The sequence below is a fragment of the Engystomops pustulosus genome, chromosome 2, assembly GCF_040894005.1.
Source record: "Engystomops pustulosus chromosome 2, aEngPut4.maternal, whole genome shotgun sequence".
NCBI classification, from domain to species: Eukaryota; Metazoa; Chordata; class Amphibia; order Anura; family Leptodactylidae; genus Engystomops; species Engystomops pustulosus.
Genome location: NC_092412.1, coordinates 172525719 through 172543624, shown reverse-complemented (window position 1 = coordinate 172543624; position 17906 = coordinate 172525719). Strand labels below are relative to the sequence as shown.

At 45.5% G+C, this 17906-nt stretch overlaps 1 protein-coding gene across 5 annotated transcripts in view; it reads right to left on the bottom strand.

The window, feature by feature from the left end:
• ELAPOR1 (endosome-lysosome associated apoptosis and autophagy regulator 1) overlaps positions 1-17906 on the bottom strand; it is a 627159-nt gene that overhangs the window by 114131 nt on the left and 495122 nt on the right. For all 5 annotated transcript variants that reach the window (XR_011853280.1, XM_072137292.1, XM_072137294.1 and 2 more), the window contains one exon: positions 13195-13296. Coding sequence is in view for 4 of the 5 variants with exons in the window: in XM_072137292.1 (XP_071993393.1) it covers positions 13195-13296 (102 nt within the window). In the remaining variant the exon portion in view is untranslated. The remainder of the gene's footprint in view (positions 1-13194; positions 13297-17906) is intronic.

The window sequence follows — 17906 nt, the reverse complement described above, 5'->3', positions numbered from 1 at the left end:
ATGTTATATCTCCTCCATAGAGTGTGTGGGGCTACATGCTGGAGACCAGAAAGAACCCAAATGACCAGGAATCGTAGGAGAGGTGGGGAGTTGCTCTGAAGCTAGCAAGTCACTAAGGTCAAAATAAAGAGCTGCCAGACACAGAGGCCCACATGCACATTTGTAATGCAGTGTCTGGCAGAATTGCGTTGCACGCCCTATGTTAAGGTACAACAAAAAGAAGTTGGTGCATTCTGTGCAGGAAGTGCCAGATTCATGAAGAAAGTGTGCCACAATTCATGAATCTGGCACACCCTGCAAACTTCACAAGCCAGTTTGCACTGTTTTTGCTAAATCTGGGCCATTGGGACACATTTACTAAGGGTCCGCATGGCACATTTTCGTCGGGTTTCCCGACTATTTCCAATTTGGGCCACATGTAAGTGGGGTTTTTGGCGCACATGATCAGATTTAGGCACGGACTTGCATGGGACACAAATCGGGGGGCATGGCCGATGGACAACCCGACTGATTCGGACTAAGCACGGGATTTACAATTCAAATTGTGTCACATGCACTCACATACACCGGGAATAAGAAGGTGTAAATCTGCCCCATTGTGTGCAGCCACTGCAGACCAAGGTGCATTCAGACCAGTCTAAAGATTGGGATCTCTCTCAGCTTGGTTTGCAGCATACCATGATACATGATAACGGGTCCCATTCTCAGATTAGTCTCACTCATTTAAAGGGAACCTGACACCACATTTTTCACAAATACAGCTAGTAGCAGGTTCCTATAGAGTCCTAGTAACTATCTGACCCCCTTCTTTTAGCTAAAAATAGTTTCCCTCAGAACCCCATAAAATCAGAGTTATAAACTTGCCTAGTATCTATGCAACTCTGGAGTGAGTCGAGGGTCGTGGCCTAATGTCATGTGAAGAGGGTGACATCATCACAGGTCCTTTAGCCACTTAACATTAAACTGTATCCCATGTACATATCTGACCGCATTAAAAAAAATCACAGCAGCCTACCCAGACTTCTACTCCTCTCCAGGTAGGCTGCTGTGATTTCATGAGATATATGCTTGGTGTACATTTTTCTAATGCTCGAAGGCTAAAGGACTAGCAATGATGTCATCCTGGTCACATGACATTACAGCTGCATAAAGAGATGTAGAGGAGCTGCTTGATTCAGCCCGAGGAGGCCACGCCCACCTGGACTCATTGTTTTCATGCTTAGATACCAGGTAAAATGATAAAGTTAAATATATGGGAATCTGAGGGAGCTGAGGGTGGCAAGTATATGAGGGTATTTGGAGAGTATGTTCCAAGTCGCTCTAACCTTGGGGTTGGACCAATATATCTCTGAATCGCTGTGATTCCCCAAAGATCAGCCAAGGTTGCCAAAGCTTTAGGAATTTTTCTGAAGTACCCGAGGTATCTGCCACAATCTCCTCCATTCTAAAGAGGTGTAGCAGTTCTTGGGCCCATTCTGAAATGGAGGGTGACACGGGTGAACGCCACCTTCTGGAAATGACCGTTCAGGCTGCTATAAGCGAGAATCTCAACAAGTTGTTTTTTTGTTTCTTTACTGACCCAGGTAGAATGGAAAGGAGGGCCACCTCTGGGGTCATAGTGACTCTAGTTCCTGTGAGATCGCTTGTAGCTTCAAGTATTTGGTCCCAAAAAGGAGAAATTCCATGGCATGACCAACATATATGTAGGAAGTCACCCCTGTCCAGTCCACATCTCCAGCACGTGTCCGGGGCTGAGGGGTATATTGAATGCAGGAAGGCAGGAACTCTGTACCACCTGGACAGAATTTTGTAATTTCTTTTTTGAGCGGAGCATGCTACTGACAGTTTGTGGGTATACAAAAATGACTTTTCCCAATCTTCTGGGGAGATAGAGACTCCCAGATCCCTTTCCCAGCTTGTCACATAGGGTAAGTTTGAGGTATCGGACTCTTTAATCAGGAGACCGTAGATTTGGGATGTGCAATGTTCCGGAGGGGATGCTGATCGGAAGAGGTTCTCAAAGGGCTTGAGAGGGGTATTGAAAGCTGCAGCATGACCTGGCTGTTTGAGGAAAGAGTCTAGTTGAGCACTCTCAAGCCATGGATGTTCACAGATGCGGATAGGTCTGCTACTTCATTATACGCCGGGATTGGGTCTTCACCCACTATATTGTACATACATAGGTCTGCATGTGCTGAGTGTCCTAGGAAGTTAAGTCTGTAGAGGGCCGGGGGGGGGGGGGGGTGAGAGTCCGGGTTTCTGAATAAAGGTGTGAGTGGACTAAATGCCCTGGATAATATTGAGTGTTGAGTGAGTGAGTTTTAAGGTTTGGGCCAAAAATAGAGTCTGAGGTTCTATTTCAACATTCTGGGAGGAAACCCAAGGTAGCAGTTTCATGGGTATCGTTGAGCTGTATTGCTCCAGGCGGACCCACTGTTTGGAGGCTATGTGATAGTGCCAGTCTATTGATCGGGTTAGGATGGATGCCTGGTGGTATAGCTCAAAGTCAGGAAGCCCCGTGCCTCCGGCAGACTTGGGGCGTATCAAGTATCTTCATCCAATCTGAGGCCGGGTAGCGCCCCAAATGAAGCGTAGTATCGCTGTTTTGATTGACTTGAAGAATGTGGCAGGGGGGACTAGTGGGACACCCTGAAATATGTAGAGGAAGCGGGCCAGTATGTCAATCTTAATGGCGTTGATCCTGCCGAACCAGGAAAGGCTCTTCCTATCATATGCCGCTAAGTCTTTTATGGTACACTCCAGAAGGGGTAAATAGTTGAGGTTATACAATTTGGTTAGGTCTGAGGGTACCTGGACCCCTAAATACTTGATGGATGATGGAGGCCAACGGAAGGGGAAGTGTTCCTTAATGAATTGGACCTCATCAACAGGGAGAGAGACATTCAGGGCCTCAGATTTGTTGAAATTAATTTTAAAGTTGCTCAGGTGGCTATAGGTCTCGAATTCCTTAAGGAGTGAGGGGTGGGAGATTCTGGGCTGGGAGATGTATAGTAGTAAGTCATCTGCGAAGAGGGCCGTCTTGTAGTGTCTGTGGCCTATCCGGGCACTGTGGATGCTGCGATTGTTCCTGACAGCAAGAGGGCACCCTTGGCGCGTACCGTTGTTTATTTGAATAGGACTGGAGAAGAATCCTTTAGCCCTAACTCTGGCCGTTGGGTGGTCAAGGCCATGACTCTCCCGAGGAATTTAGGGCCTATACCAAGTTGGGTTAGGGCAGCCAACATAAGGCCCCATTGGACCCTGTTGAATGCCTTTTCGGCATCAATGGATAAAAACCCTAAGGGAGTAGATCTTTTCCTAGCGTGATCCATCAGGAGGAAGGTCTTGGTTAAGTTGTTCCTAACTTCCCTGCCTCTAATAAAACCCATTTGATCTGTGTGTATTACTTTCGGGAGGTTTGGGGCCAAGCGATCTGCTAGAATTTTGTATAGCTTCAAATCAATATTTAATACGGATATGGGCCTATAGCTTGCTGGCAATAAAGGGTCCTTGTCTGGCTTCAAAATTACGCTTATATTAGCCTCCAAGGATTGGGGATGAAATGCAGCCGCTTGGGAGATTGAGTTAAACACTCTCATCAGGAACGGGGAAATGGAGTTCCGAAAGTATTTAGAGAAAGCAGTCGAGAAGCCGTCAGGGCCTGGGCTTTTCCCCGCCGGGGAGTTCTTAATTGCCTCGCTAACCTCTTGCTCACTAAAATCGGCCTCTAGTGTCTCGTTGCCTCACTGTCGAGTTGGGGTAGTGCCGTGTCATTTACATGTTCCTCAATTCTTCTTGTCAAGGATGCTGAGTCCAGATCAGCAAATTGGCCTTTTATGTTGTAAAGTCGGGAGTAGTTCGGCACTAATGTCAATCGAGTTGTGCATGATGGCGTCTGTCACAGATTTGATGCGCGGGATATGCTTTGCACCAATCTTGGATGTAGAAGGCATGCTAGTGACTGGCCACATTTATTAGAGTGCTCGCATGAGCGACTTTTAAACCGTGTGTGCTGGTGCGTCGACTTCCGATCTAAAAGGGCCCGGATCTCGTCTCTGACCACTACCAGGTATGTCAGGACTTCTGGAGTCTGTTTAGCTTTGTGACGGGATTCAAGAGTGTGTAGGAGCTGTAACAAAGAGTTGAGTTTGGCCATATTTTTTTTCTTTAACCGGACACCATGATCAGTAAAACGGCTGCGTAGTTCACATTTAAGCGCCTCCCATTTTAGGGGCAAGATTCAAGGCTTAGCTCTGGGGATCGTGTGAAGAAGTCTATGGTCTGACTAATTTCTTGTACACAAAGGGCGTCCTTGAACAAATGATCATTAAGGCGCCAGGTCCATGGCCTTCTAGAAATGGAAGGGATGGTCACGCGCAGGTAGATCGGGCGTGATCTGAAAGGACAATGTTACCAATAGTCGCCACTGGTTCCCAAGTTAGGGATCTTTTCTGGAATAGGAAATAGTCAATACGGCTATAGGAGTCGTGGGCTGGGGAGTATCAGTGGGGTGGAGAATCCTCCAGACGTCAACTAGCTGAAGGTTGTGTAGGTCCCTTCTAAGGGACCCCATATGTCTAGTGGAGGTATGTGTCTTGCCTGATGAGGTGTCTCTAGCTACATCTTCGGCATGTTGCGGATCGGGTTGACCGATTACTGGGAGGGGCTGGTGAGGAACCAGCGATCATGGTCCACATTGGCACTAATGACAAAGTAAGAGGTAGGTGGAAGGTCCTTAAAAATGATTTCAGGGATTTAGGCCATAAACTCAGGGCAAGGACCTCAAAGGTAGTTTTCTCCTAAATACTACCTGTACCACGTGCCACACCAGAAAGGCAGAGGGAGATCAGGGAGGTAAATAAGTGGCTCAAAAGTTGGCATAGGAAGGAGGGTTTTGGGTTCATGGAGAACTGGGCTGACTTTTCTGTCGGCTACTGGCTCTACAGTAGGGATGGGCTGCACCTCAATGGGGAGGGTGCAGCTGTTTTGGGGGAAAAAATGGCTAGAAGGTTGGAGGATTGTTTAAACTAGAGACCTGGGGGGAGGGCAACTACACTTGTGCAGGGCAAATAGACAGTGTAGAGAGCTGGGAAGAGTCATAGTCCATGGGGGAGGAAGGGGGGCTGGAATGAGATTGGGGAATGAGAACAAAAGGAATAAGGACAGGGAAAAGCATATAAAGTGTATGTACACAAATGCCAGAAGTCTCACAAACAAAATGGAGGAACTGGAACTCTTGATGTTGGAACGGAAATATGATATAGTGGGTATCAGCGAGACATGGCTGGACAGTAGCTTTGACTGGGCTGTTACTATAGATGGTTATAGTCTTTTTAGAAAGGATCGTATAAATAAAAAAGGGGGAGGGGTTTATTTATATGTGAATTCTTGCCTCAAGCCTGTCTTGCGAGATGACATCAGTAACGCAAATGCAAATGTGGAGTCCCTATGGGTGGAGATAAGGGGAGGGAAAAAGAATAATAAAATATTACTAGGGGTTTGTTATAAGGCTCCAAATATATTGGAGGCAGCAGAGGAAATGCTGATAAGTGAAATGGATTCGGTTTCAAAGCATGGTGAAGTACTTATCATGGGGGACTTCAATTACCCAGATATTGACTGGGGGGCAGAAACATGCAGGTCCTTCAAAGGCAGCAGGTTCTTGTCAACAACAAAAGACAATTACCTGTCGCAAATAGTTCTGGAGCCAACAAGAGGGGGGGCACTGCTGGACCTTATCCTAACCAACAGACCTGATAGGGTATCAAAACTACAGGTTGGGGGGAGCCTGGGGAATAGTGATCATAATATCATTGATTTTGTATTACGCTTTACTAAGAATGTTAGGGAAGGGGCAACCAACACTCTAAACTTCAGGCAAATTTTCAGCAACTAAGAGAAGACCTTAAAGGCATAGACTGGGATAATGTTCTCAAAGACAAAAGCCCCCCCCCAAAAATGGGACTTTTTCTCATATATTCTAAAAAAGTCCTGTGAGAAACACATACCTTATGGGAAAAAGAATAAGAGGAACAAGAAACAGCCAATGTGGCTAACTAGTCTTGTAAGGAAAGCAATAAGCTAGAAAGATAAGACGTTTAAGGTGCTAAAACGTGAAGGTAGCGATGAGGCATTACAGGATTATAGAGAGAAAAATAAATCCTGTAAAAAGCAGATAAAGGCTGCAAAAAGAGAAACTGAGAGAAATATTGCCAGGGAGAGCAAAAATAATCACAAGTTATTTTTCAAGTATATAAATGATAAGAAATTAAAAACAGAGAGTGTGGGTCCCCATAGAAATAACATGGGGGTCATGGTGGAAGGAGATGAGGAAAGGGCCAATCTACTGAATGTCGCCTTCTCAACTGTCTTTACCCAGGAAAATCCCCTGGTGGAAGACACAATGAGGAATAATGTAAATTCTTTTTGTAATGTCAACAGTTTAACCCAGGAAGAGGTATGGCGCCGCCTCGCAACCACTAAGATAGATAAATCACCAGGGCCAGATGGCATACACCCCCGGGTTCTGCATGAACTATGTACCATGATAGACCGTTATTTTTAATATTTGAAGATTCACTGAGGACTGGTTATGTTCCACGGGACTGGCGCATAGCAAATGTGGTACCAATATACAAAAAAGGATCAAATAGCGATCCTGGAAACTACAGACCAGTGAGTCTAACTTCTGTGGTGGGGAAAATATTTGAGGGGTTTGTTAGAGATGCTATCCTCAAGTATCTCACTGTGCACAACCTTATAACCCAGCGTCAGCATGGGTTTATGAGAGATCGGTCCTGTCAGACTAATCTGATTGGTTTCTACGAGGAGGTAAGTTCAAGACTGGATCTGGGGGACGCTGTGGATGTTGTAGATCTGGACTTTTCAAAGGCATTTGACACCGTGCCACATAAAAGGTTGGTATATAAAATGATACTACTGGGAATAGGAGAAAATCTGTGTATTTGGGTAAATAATTGGCTTAGTGATAGAAAACAGAGGGTCGTCATTAATGGCACATTCTCAGATTGGGTTGACGTTACCAGTGGAGTGCCACAGGGGTCAGTATTGGGGCCACTTCTTTTTAATATTTTTATTAATGACCTTGTAGTGGGTTTACACAGTCAAGTTTCAATATTTGCAGATGATACTAAGCTGTGTAAAGTAATAAATACTGAGTTCGATAGTTTAGCATTACAGAGGGAATTGTGGAAGCTTGAGGAGTGGGCAGAGAAATGGTTGATGAGGTTTAATGTAGATAAATGTAAAGTTATGCACTTGGGCCCTGGAAACAAAAAGTATAATTATGTTCTAAACGGTCAATTACTTGGTAAAACTGGAGCTGAAAAGGACTTGGGGGTATTGGTGGATGGTAAACTTAATTTTAGTGACCAGAGCCAGGCGGCTGCTGCTAAAGCAAATAAAATTATGGGATGTATCAAGAGAGGAATAGATTCTCATGATAAAGACATAGTTTTGCCCTTATACAAATCCCTGGTCAGACCACACATGGAATATTGTGTACAGTTTTGGGCACCAGTGTATAAAAAGGATATAGTAGAGCTGGAACGGGTGCAGAGGAGAGCAACCAGGATTATTAGGGGAATGGAGGGATTAGAATACACTGACAGATTACAAAATTTGGGATGAGGGGAGACCTCATTACAATGTACAAATACCTGAACGGACAGTACAAGGATCTCTCCAAAGATCCTTTTATACCTAGGCCTGTGACCAGGACAAGGGGGCATCCTCTACGCCTAGAGGAGAGGCGATTCTACCATAACCATAGACAAAGGTTCTTTACTGTAAGAGCAGTGAGACTATGGAACTCACAGGTTATGGGGATAAAACATTTCTTTAATTCTTAAAGGTTGGACTTGATGGACTTGCGTCTTTTTCCAGCCTTATATACTATGATACTATCTAGAGGGAAATTTAAATCCCCACCCAAGATCAGCATCCCCTCCACGAACCCCGCCAGCTCAGAAAGAATCTTCCGACAGCTAGAAATCGGTAAACGATTGGGTAAGTACAAATTTGCAAACGTGAACAACTGGTCAAAGATCTTCATCTTTACGAATGCGTACCTGCCGCCTTCATCCATCCGCTCGCCCAGGACGTGTGGGAGGGATTTGTGGACTGCAATCGAAACCACTTTTGAGCGTGAAGCCGGATTGGAGCTGTGAAACCAAGAGTTGAAGTAGCGGTCTCTGATCACCGGGAGGTGGCCTGTTTTGAAGTGAGTCTCCTGCAAGAAAAGAATCTTAACTCCCTGTCTGTGCATGCTGTACAACACCTAGGATCTTTTTTGGGGTTGTTCAGGCCCCTAGCATTCAGTGAACCCAATTTCAATGTTTCCATGGTGAGTCAATAAGCTGAACCCGGGTCGGGTTTCCACTCCGGGTGAGACGGGGGGGCACAAGGAGAGGGGGGAAGACAAGTACTCACTCATGCCAAGGGCAGGAAGACTAAAGAAGCTGAATGAGAGGGGAAAGAGTGTTTGGGGGGAAAGGTTATGAAAAGTAGAAGGAAGATACAAGAACATATCGGGGTTTCAGCCCTGAAACTAGAGGGGTCGTTTTAAGTATGTATACAGGCCAGCCGTATACACTAACCCACTCGGGAAATAACCTATCCAAGGAGGGAGCCTTCTCCTAAAGCCCCTGTAGCTATATGGTAAGAACTGAAAACAATGTCAACAGGAAAAACCCAGCACAATAAAAAAGACACCTTGTGGTGTGATTGTCTTTGATATGGTCCACACATGCAAATGGATACAAAACCATTGTAGTTGAGTGAGGAACGGCAGGTTTAGCCTTGTTCTTCCGCTTGAGGCGCCTCCTGGCGGCGACCTTCTGCGTGGTCCCCCTTGGCCGTTGCCGGCAACTCCCCCTGGTGGATGTTGTGGGCGAGGGGGGGCGACCACGGTCTCTCAGGATCGGCAGAACCGGCCAATCTGTAAGGATCGGAGGTGGGATGTTCAGGGCGGCTGCCACAGATTGGACGTCCAAGGGATGTCTAATGAAGTGTGTGATGCCAGCCTGATGAATTTAAAGACAGAAGGGAAATCCCCAGGTGTAGGGTATATTTCTTTGGCAGAGTTGATCCAGAAATGGACGTAGTACCTTCCGTTTGAGGAGAGTCAATCTAGATAAATCTGGGAGAAGCTGTAGCGAAGCACCTTGGTAATACGTTTCCTGGGTCTGGCTTTGTTCATGATGGCCTATTTTAACTGGTAACGGTGTACTTGGCAGATGACGTCTCGGGGAGGACCATTTGCTTCAGGTTGGGCTTAAGAGCTCTGTGAGCTCTATCTAATTCCAGTGGAGTATCTTCAGAAACTTCAAGAATAGAGTTGAAGATCTTTTGGTGGACAGTGTGCCGGTTAGCAGACTCAACCGATTCCGGGAGGCCGTGAATATGGATATTATTCCTTCTGCATCTATTTTCTGCATCATCAAATTGATCCGATAGGTATTGGAGCTGTAAAGAGTGGTTAGCTAGAGTGGTGGAGTGAGATTCTAGTTGTTCTCGCACCGTATTCTGAGCAGCCTCTATAGCTTCAGTCCTGGCCTGTAGTTGTTGGACCTCTTCTCTTAGTACAGTAATCTCGGCACTGTAGGAGTGTTGCAATCTTGACACATAGCATTCCATGTCTTCCTTGGTGGGAATAGCTCTCAGATGGGTTTTGAAATTACATAACTCTGACAGGCCTTCTATGAGTTGAGTAAACAAGGAGTTCTGATGCATGTCTGATGTGAGAGACATGGGGACTTGGATTGAAGAAGCACTTTCTTGACTAAGTTCAGAGGGCTGAGGAGAGGACACTACGGCAGGAGATTGAGTTGCCAGGAACCAGTGTGGAGAGAGAGCTGGTGAGTGGAGTTGCAGAGCTGTAGGTGGGATCTCCCACGGGTGTGATGCCCTGGATGACTGAGTCTGCTGGTTCAGGAGGTATGGCCCACGCTGTGGCATCTGGCGCATGGACGGGGGATGTGGCAGGAGGGACTCCGGGTCCAGGCTTGGAGGGACCAGGTTTGTGGCGCCGAGGTTGGAGGATCAGCAGGACTGTAGGCTGTGTTGGGCATTCCTCGGGGACAGGTTGCCGAGCGTCTCAGGAAAGCCGGAGCATCCGCAGGGCCGTCCAGCACGTCTTCTGCCCTGGTTACACATGGCTGCATGGGGGTCTCCCGGGAATCTGCCGTGTCCCCCTGGAAGCTCACTGACCTGTGTGTTCCCTCCGCTGGGAGCTGCTCAGCTGTTGTGGTTGCTCCCTGTGGTGTTGCGGGAGCCTCATGCGCCACGGCCATGATAGCTGGGGAGACTGTTGGCGCCACATGTGAGGATGATCCACCAACGACTGGAGGTATATCCGGAGGGTCTGAAGGCTAGTGTGGAGCCTGGTGCGGGGATCTGCGTCTCGATCCTGGAGCCGCCATTGCTGAGGTCTCCTGCACTGTTGTGGGCCGGGGCTGTAGGTAGCAGCCGATATCTTTTGGGAGACCCGGATTGTGGGGACTGCTGGTGGCTTGGTAATCCTCATTTTCCTAGGACCCATGTGTGGGTGCAATTTTGGGTGCTGGGTCGACTTATAGCTAGTAGGAGCCTAGGGAAGAGATGGAGTTAGTGTGTCCTGCGTCCGTTCGCCTCCATGGCCAGGCCAGGACTGCTGCTAATTGTCCTCTACTACTGGCTGAGTTGGTCTATCTTTACAACAATACAACTCATTGCTATACCAGATAAACTCCTTTTCATCTTATGTTGGCGAGAAGTGAACACCTGCTGGCTGATATGGTCCTGGACTTTCCGGCTCCCAATTCTCAGACTCTTTTTCCCTGGACTTAGTCAAGGAATACCAGTGTTGTCTTACTAATGCCAGAGAGATTGGGGACTTGGGCGTCGATAAGGACTAATATAAACAGAAGCAGGACTTTGCCCTTTAACCCCTTAAGGACGCAGCCATTTTATAGCTTAAGGCTCAGCCCCATTTTTTGTATTCTGACTTGCACTGCTTTATATGGTTATAACTTTCAAACACTGTTACTTATCAAAATGATTCTGAGATTGTTTTTTCCCCACATGTTGTACTTCATTTTAGTGGTAAATTTTGGCTGAGTTTTGCGTTTATTTACAAAAAAAAAATTATGAATTTTTTAAAAAATTTGCCATTTTCGAAATTCTAAATCATTGCTTTTTCAGGCAGATAGATTTACCACCCAAATAAATTGACGAATAACATTTCCCATATGTCTAAGTTTACATTTTCATAATTTTTGAAATGTCTGGACGCAGCTTACAAATCGAATATCGCTTTTCCGAAATTTACAAATTTTGCATCAAAAACCCCTATATAATCAACCCATTTTCAAATCTGCACAACTCAAACTATCAGAAACCACTTTTTAGGAAGATTGTTAACCCCTTGAGATCTTCATAGTAATTGAATAAAAATGGAGGTGAAATTTAGAATGGTCAAATTTTGTCTGTTATACGTTCATTTAGCCCTAAAATTTACACATTTCCAAAAGGTAAAAAGAGAAAACCCACCATAAAATTTGTACTACAATTTCTCCCTAGTACAGAGAACCCCACATGTGGCCGTGACTTGTTGTGGCCGTGACAGTGAGGCGCAGGAGGATGCATCTGCATCTGCCAGGATTTTAGTTTCCTCATTGGCCCCTTTTGTAGGCTATAAAATTTTAGCTTTTGTGTTATTGGGGCCATGTGATGGCATTTTTTTGCGAGATGGGATGCTTTTTCCAGTGTTACCATTTTGGGGTTGGTATCCCCTATTGTTGAAAATTTAGGAACTTTATTATTTTTGAGGGCAGGAGTAGAAAAGCATCAATTCTGTACTGGATTTTTTACTTTTTTTTGGTGTTCACCGTAAAGCCTAATAATCATGTTATCTTTATTCTATGGGCTGATACGATTACGGGGATGCCATACATGAATATATTTTCTTACGTTTTACTAAATTTGTCAAACAAAACCCTAATGTGGGAAAAATCTATAATTTTTGCATTGCCGTCTTCCAAGTGGCATAACATTGTTAGTTTTTTGGCTACGGAGCTGGTTGATGGCTTGATTTTTTGTGAGACATGTTGTACTTCGCAACAGGGTCATTTTGGAGTAGATATGTTGTTTTGATTCCTTTTCATTGCATTTTTTGTGGGATTAAAGAGGTAAAAATAATTATTTTTGGAGGGTTTAGAACAGTTTTTTTGCTGTGCGGGTTCAATAATTATTTACTGTTATTCTACGGGTTGTTACGGATGCGGTGATACCATATTTGTGGGGTTTGTGTTATGATTTTGATTTTTTTTTGCATTATATGTCGCTTTATATGTTATGGGGCTTATGGGCATTTTTATTGATTTCTTACTTGTGTGCCTGTAGGGAGAGGGGGGAGGGAGGGGGTCAGTGTGTCAGCAGGGGGGGTCATAGTGTCAGAGGGGGGGTTTCAGTGTGTCCTGAGGGGGGGTTCAGTGTGTCCGCAGGGGGATGAGGGGGTCAGTGTGTCCGCAGGTGGAAGGGGGGGTGGTCAGTGTGTCCGCAGGTGGAAGGGGGGTAGTCAGTGTGTCCGTAGGGGGGGCAGTGTGGCTGCCTGCACAGTACAGCAAGTGAAATTCACATGCTACACGAACCTAGACACAGAGCTGGTATCACAATGTGAGGGGGAAGTGATAGGCACTAATTTCTCTGCTACCAAATTCAGGATGGAAGGAGCAGAGGGGCCCGCTAGGCTCTGACGCCCAGGGTCCATCTTAAACCTGGAGCCAGCCCTGTGTGAGGGGGAGTGCTGCTAAGGGCACAGTATGAGACTGCTACAATATGACTGGTGCATAATATGTGTGGGAGTTATTTGAGCACAAACAAATTGAAAGGGCACTAATGGAGGGAGCACAATACCAGGGGCAAGCTGCTTTGAGGTCCTCAAAATGAGAGGGACCTGGTGGGATCACACTATGAGGGGGAGTGCTGGAAGGGGCACAGCATGAGACGCCTACAATAAAAGGGGTTGATTTTATAGGGTAGGAGGCCATGGATAACAAATATAGTAAGATTTCCACAGTCAAGGTGCCTGGAGCAAGTGCCCCAGGTTTATTATGCTTGATTTTGATGGTAGATTTGGTTTAAATTAGTTTTACATTATTTTACTCTTCTGTGACACTATAAAGAATAACCTACCTTGGTACTGACAAAGTGCCTACACCAGATTTTTGTGGATTACAGCGTAGGCGGATTGTGGTAGCACGACCAGTAGGACAGGATTGTGTAACTTCTTTGGACCTGTAAGTTTAAGAAGATAATATTTATTTGAGCTACATTAACTCTTCAATAAACAGACACAATGAAAACATATAGGGGCAGCTTTATCAAGCTGTCTAAATGTCAGAATATTCTTAGTTGCCCATGGCAACCAATCACAGCTCCCCATCAACCTCTAGGCGCACATAGACGTGCTATAACGTCCTGCTTCTGGCACCGGCTCACAAACGGAGCCGGCACTAAAAGCAGTGGCTGTCAGCTGTCTATCACAGCTGACACCATTCGATAACACCCCCAGTCGGTGCAGACTCAGTTTGCGGATGTTAACCCCTTACACGCCGCGGTTAAGCATGACTGCAGTGTGTAAGGGTCCGGGGCTGCCGATCTTCCCGGCAATCAGACCCCTTCCGGGTCTGACTGTAAACTGTCTGCGCATGCGTCTCAGACAGTTTACACTGCACTATAATGAAAAATTATTTAAGAGCAGTGTACTGGATTTGATCCAGCAGAGCATGACTAGTTCAAGTTCAAGTTTGAAGAAGTAAAAAAAAGTTAAAAACACTAAAAAAAAAAATTATAATAAATAAAATATAAATAAAAATATAAGTCCCTAAAATGTCACTTTTCCATAAAAACACTTAATAAAGTATAAAAAACACAAAAAACCCACATATTTGGTATTGCCGCATCCATAACAATCTTTATAATAAAACAGAATTGTTACTGGACTCGCATGGTAAACTCTGAAAAAAAAAAAAGTTCGGAAAAAGATACCCGTATATACTCGAGTATAAGTCGAGGCCTCTAATTTTACCACAAAAACCTGGGAAAACCTATTGACTCTGAAGTAAAGAGCGCTCTTTACTTCAGTGGGAGTGCCCGCTCTTCACACAACCCCTTGCGCTGCAGCAGTCACAGCACTGCACCTCATCCTAGTTTCCCATATACCTAGCAATCCGTGGCTGATGAAGGTCTGAATTAAGACCGAAACGTTGCACAAACTGTTATTGGATTGCTTTTCCTCATTAAACACTGGAATGAAGAATAAAATATACCAAAAACAAGGAGTGCCAAGTTTTTCCTTACTTAGTTCTGAGTAGAATGGGCTTCAGCCCTAATTTTATTAGAAATGTCCAGTTGTTATACAAGGGTCCAAAAGCAAGAATTAAAGTTAATGGGCTGGTTTCCAATGCCTTTGAACTGGAGAGAGGGATGCGACAGGGCTGTCCGCTCTCTCCGTTTTTGTTCGCGCTCACAATAGAACCTTTAGCGGCCCTACTTAGAAACACCACAGAATTGCAGGGATTTGCAGGTGGAAATAGGGAGGAACGTGTCTCCCTTTATGCTAACGACCTGTTGATATATCTTGGCGACACAGATAGGTCCCACACAGGAGCAATAGATATAATTAATACTTTTGGATCATATTCAGGATTCAGTATTAACTGGAACAAATCAGTCCTACTTCCTCTTGATCCTATCCCGGGGGACCCTCATACTCTGGGTTCTCTACAGGTGGAATCTAAGATCAAATACTTAGGGGTAATGGTAACTAAGCAACCAAAGGATTATATATAGGACAACTTGGAACCGCTTACTACATTTTTTGACTAATATTTAGATGTGGTGTAAATTACCTCTCTCCCCAATAGGCAGAGGCAATTTAGTTAAAATGGTCCTAATGCCGCAGCTTTTCTATATCCTACACAATTCTCCGGTCTGGATAGCGCAGCCATATTTCCACAAAATTCAAGGGCTGTTTCGCAAATTGATTTGGAAGGGACAGCAGGCGCGAATTAGCTTAGATACGCTTCAGCGGAGTAAAACAGATGGTGGGCTTGCTATTCCTAGTCCATGGTTATACTTTTTGGCCTCGCAGATTCAGCATAGGGGTAGGAAGGAGGGAGTTAATTCAGCTGGCAGACTGATTATGTCTTGGACCGGGTTCCCCACCCCAGCACACACCCTAGAAGCCAGCTTTGGAAGTGGTCAGTTAAGTAAGAACTGGTATTAATGGAGAAGATATGGACCAAGGTGAAAGCTTTTCTGGGAGTCCCCAAATATACCCCCTTTAGCCCTATATGGAGAAACCCTGCTTTACCCGAAATTTTCAGCTTAGAAGGTTTTTCACCATGGGAAAATAAAGGTGTCATTACTATAGAGGATCTATGCTCTAATGGTATGTGTAAAACATTTAAGGACTTGAGTAACACCCATCAACTACCACAGGCATGATTCTACCAATACCTCCAGTTGCGACATGCATATGACACTCAAAACCGTGCAAGTCCAATAACACTAGGGCCTTGTGGAGCCCTTAATAGAGCCCTTAATAGAGCATTGGGGATTCAGAGGTCCCTATATCAAGTAAGAAAATTGATAGCTGCACACTGGATTAGGCCACAACCTCCATCTGTGAGGGACTATAAAAGTAGGGTTAATAATGTGCTCACCATGGTATATGGCTCTTACTTGAAAAGAAACTCCATAGCTGAATTCGAAAAAATTTGGGGGAAATGGATGAATACGCCAGGTCTGCCTTCGCAACGGCTACTACAAATAAGGATGAGTACGCAATACCCTCTTTCTCTAGCCTCATAGACAAGTTAGATAACTTGCTGCTATGGTAAACTTAGAAGGAGTAACATTCTTGGGCGCATATGTCCTACCCTTGGGAGCTGACTGTGGGGGTTGGATATTCTGTTTGTTACTGCATTTTGTTAGTTTAATGATCCACGCTTTGGAAGATATTTCTTGGGTCTGTTGTAATTCAGATTTGTGGAATAATGTAGGCCATGCTTGGCTGATTTTACTCATGCTGCCCTATGACTGAATGTAATGTAAAGGTTTTGTTTGTATGTGTTTATGCTATAAAATCAATAAAAATAAGTTTGATTTAAAAAAAACAATACTGCCCCCTATGTGCAAGAATATAACTACTATAATACTGCTCCCTATGTACAAGAATATAACTACTATAAACCTGCGCACTTGCTGAGGTGTTGTGTGTGGTGAGTGCTCCTGAGTCTCCTTATGTCTAGAGCTAGCCCAGGGCGGGGCCACCCTGGGTGGGGAAGTTCCTCATGCAAGGCCCAGGCTCCAACGCCTTCTCTGGGAAATAACTCCCAGACACTCAAACTAATGGATGAAAATCCTAAAGTCTCCAATAAAGTAAGTCATGTCAGCGGCTCCAGTCCAGCCAGAAGTAGTCAAGTAAAGAATGTAGATGTGGTGAAGAAAGAAGCAGTAGTAAGTTCCAGATTTATGAAGTCTCCTACCAGTTTGAATGTACAGCAGAAACCAGTAAGTGGGAACACAATGTTGGGTCATCCAGAACAGAGGACCCGAGGAAGGCTTCAGCCCAGGCCTCAGGTGTGCCATGTACACATCCATTATCCAGGCAGAGGAGAACATCTCTGGAGAAGCAGACCTTGCTGGAGAACCTGCAACAGCCTGTGCTGATCCGGTCTGAGCGCACAAGGTATGGGAGTGGAGGCAGCAAAAATTTTGCAAAGTCTGTGGAGGCCGAGACAAAACTAGCAGGGAGGCCTCAAGCTGCAACAAGTGCTGTTACTGGACAGTGTCATCCCCCAGCAGTAAAAGTCGCACCGCGCCAGAACCCAAGAGTGGCACAAAAGCCAGGACCCAGCAGAGTGCCATTACCTACCACCTGTAAGCAACCTGCAGCACCTCCCTGTACAGCGGCTGAGCGTGCACCTTTGGTCCTCCTGGCTGATCAGATCCCAGCACTGGTAAAGAGACTGGGAAACCTGAAGGAACAAAAACTGCTGCTACAAAAAACATTGAATGTGTCTACAAGCTCAAGGCAGCAAACCTGAGAGACATGAGATGTTAGATAAGAAGTTCACTACCCTGGCCAAGCAGCTCGCTGACAATGTCACCCAGACTGGAGCTGTCCTGGAGCAAATGGGTCCCCTAGCAGAGACCTATAAGAACCAGGAGCGCTTCAAGGCCCAGAGACATCATGGAGGAGCATCTAATCCTACAACCTGTGCTGATGGTGTCCAGCGGACCCAGGGGAAACCTATACTTGAACATGTGACTTTCCCATACCAGCAAGGGGATCTCAAAGATGAAGCCACAAATCAGCAACCACCCACAGGAGAGGCACCAGAAGTCCCAGCAACCTGCAAAAGGATCACAGCCATCCCTCTGATGTTACTAGAGCAGAGCAAACACCACACGTTCCAGCATTCAGCTTGGAACATCGATATCTGCCTGATGGTAACGGTGGAGAACAAGCACCACAAGTCCCAAATGACGGCTCACTGCAGGAGGACTGTGGACATGATCCTGAAGGTAACACTGTGGCATCTGAGCAATATAATCAGGACTCTGCTGTGACTGATTGTACTGACATTGATGAGACATCAGTGCCTATTACCTATGCCCCTATTGTCTGTGATACTGCTACCCCTATTGTCTGTGATACTGCGGCTCCCAATGTTGGTGATATTGCTGATGCATCTGCGTCTGCTCCTGTTACTAATGTTGATACCATTGTGTGTGATAATGTTCCAACAGGGGAAGGGCAGTCTGGGTGGGATGTTGGTTCAGAGTGGGGAGGGGGTAGTACAGTGTGATGATCAGGACTTCCTCCCTCTAGTTGC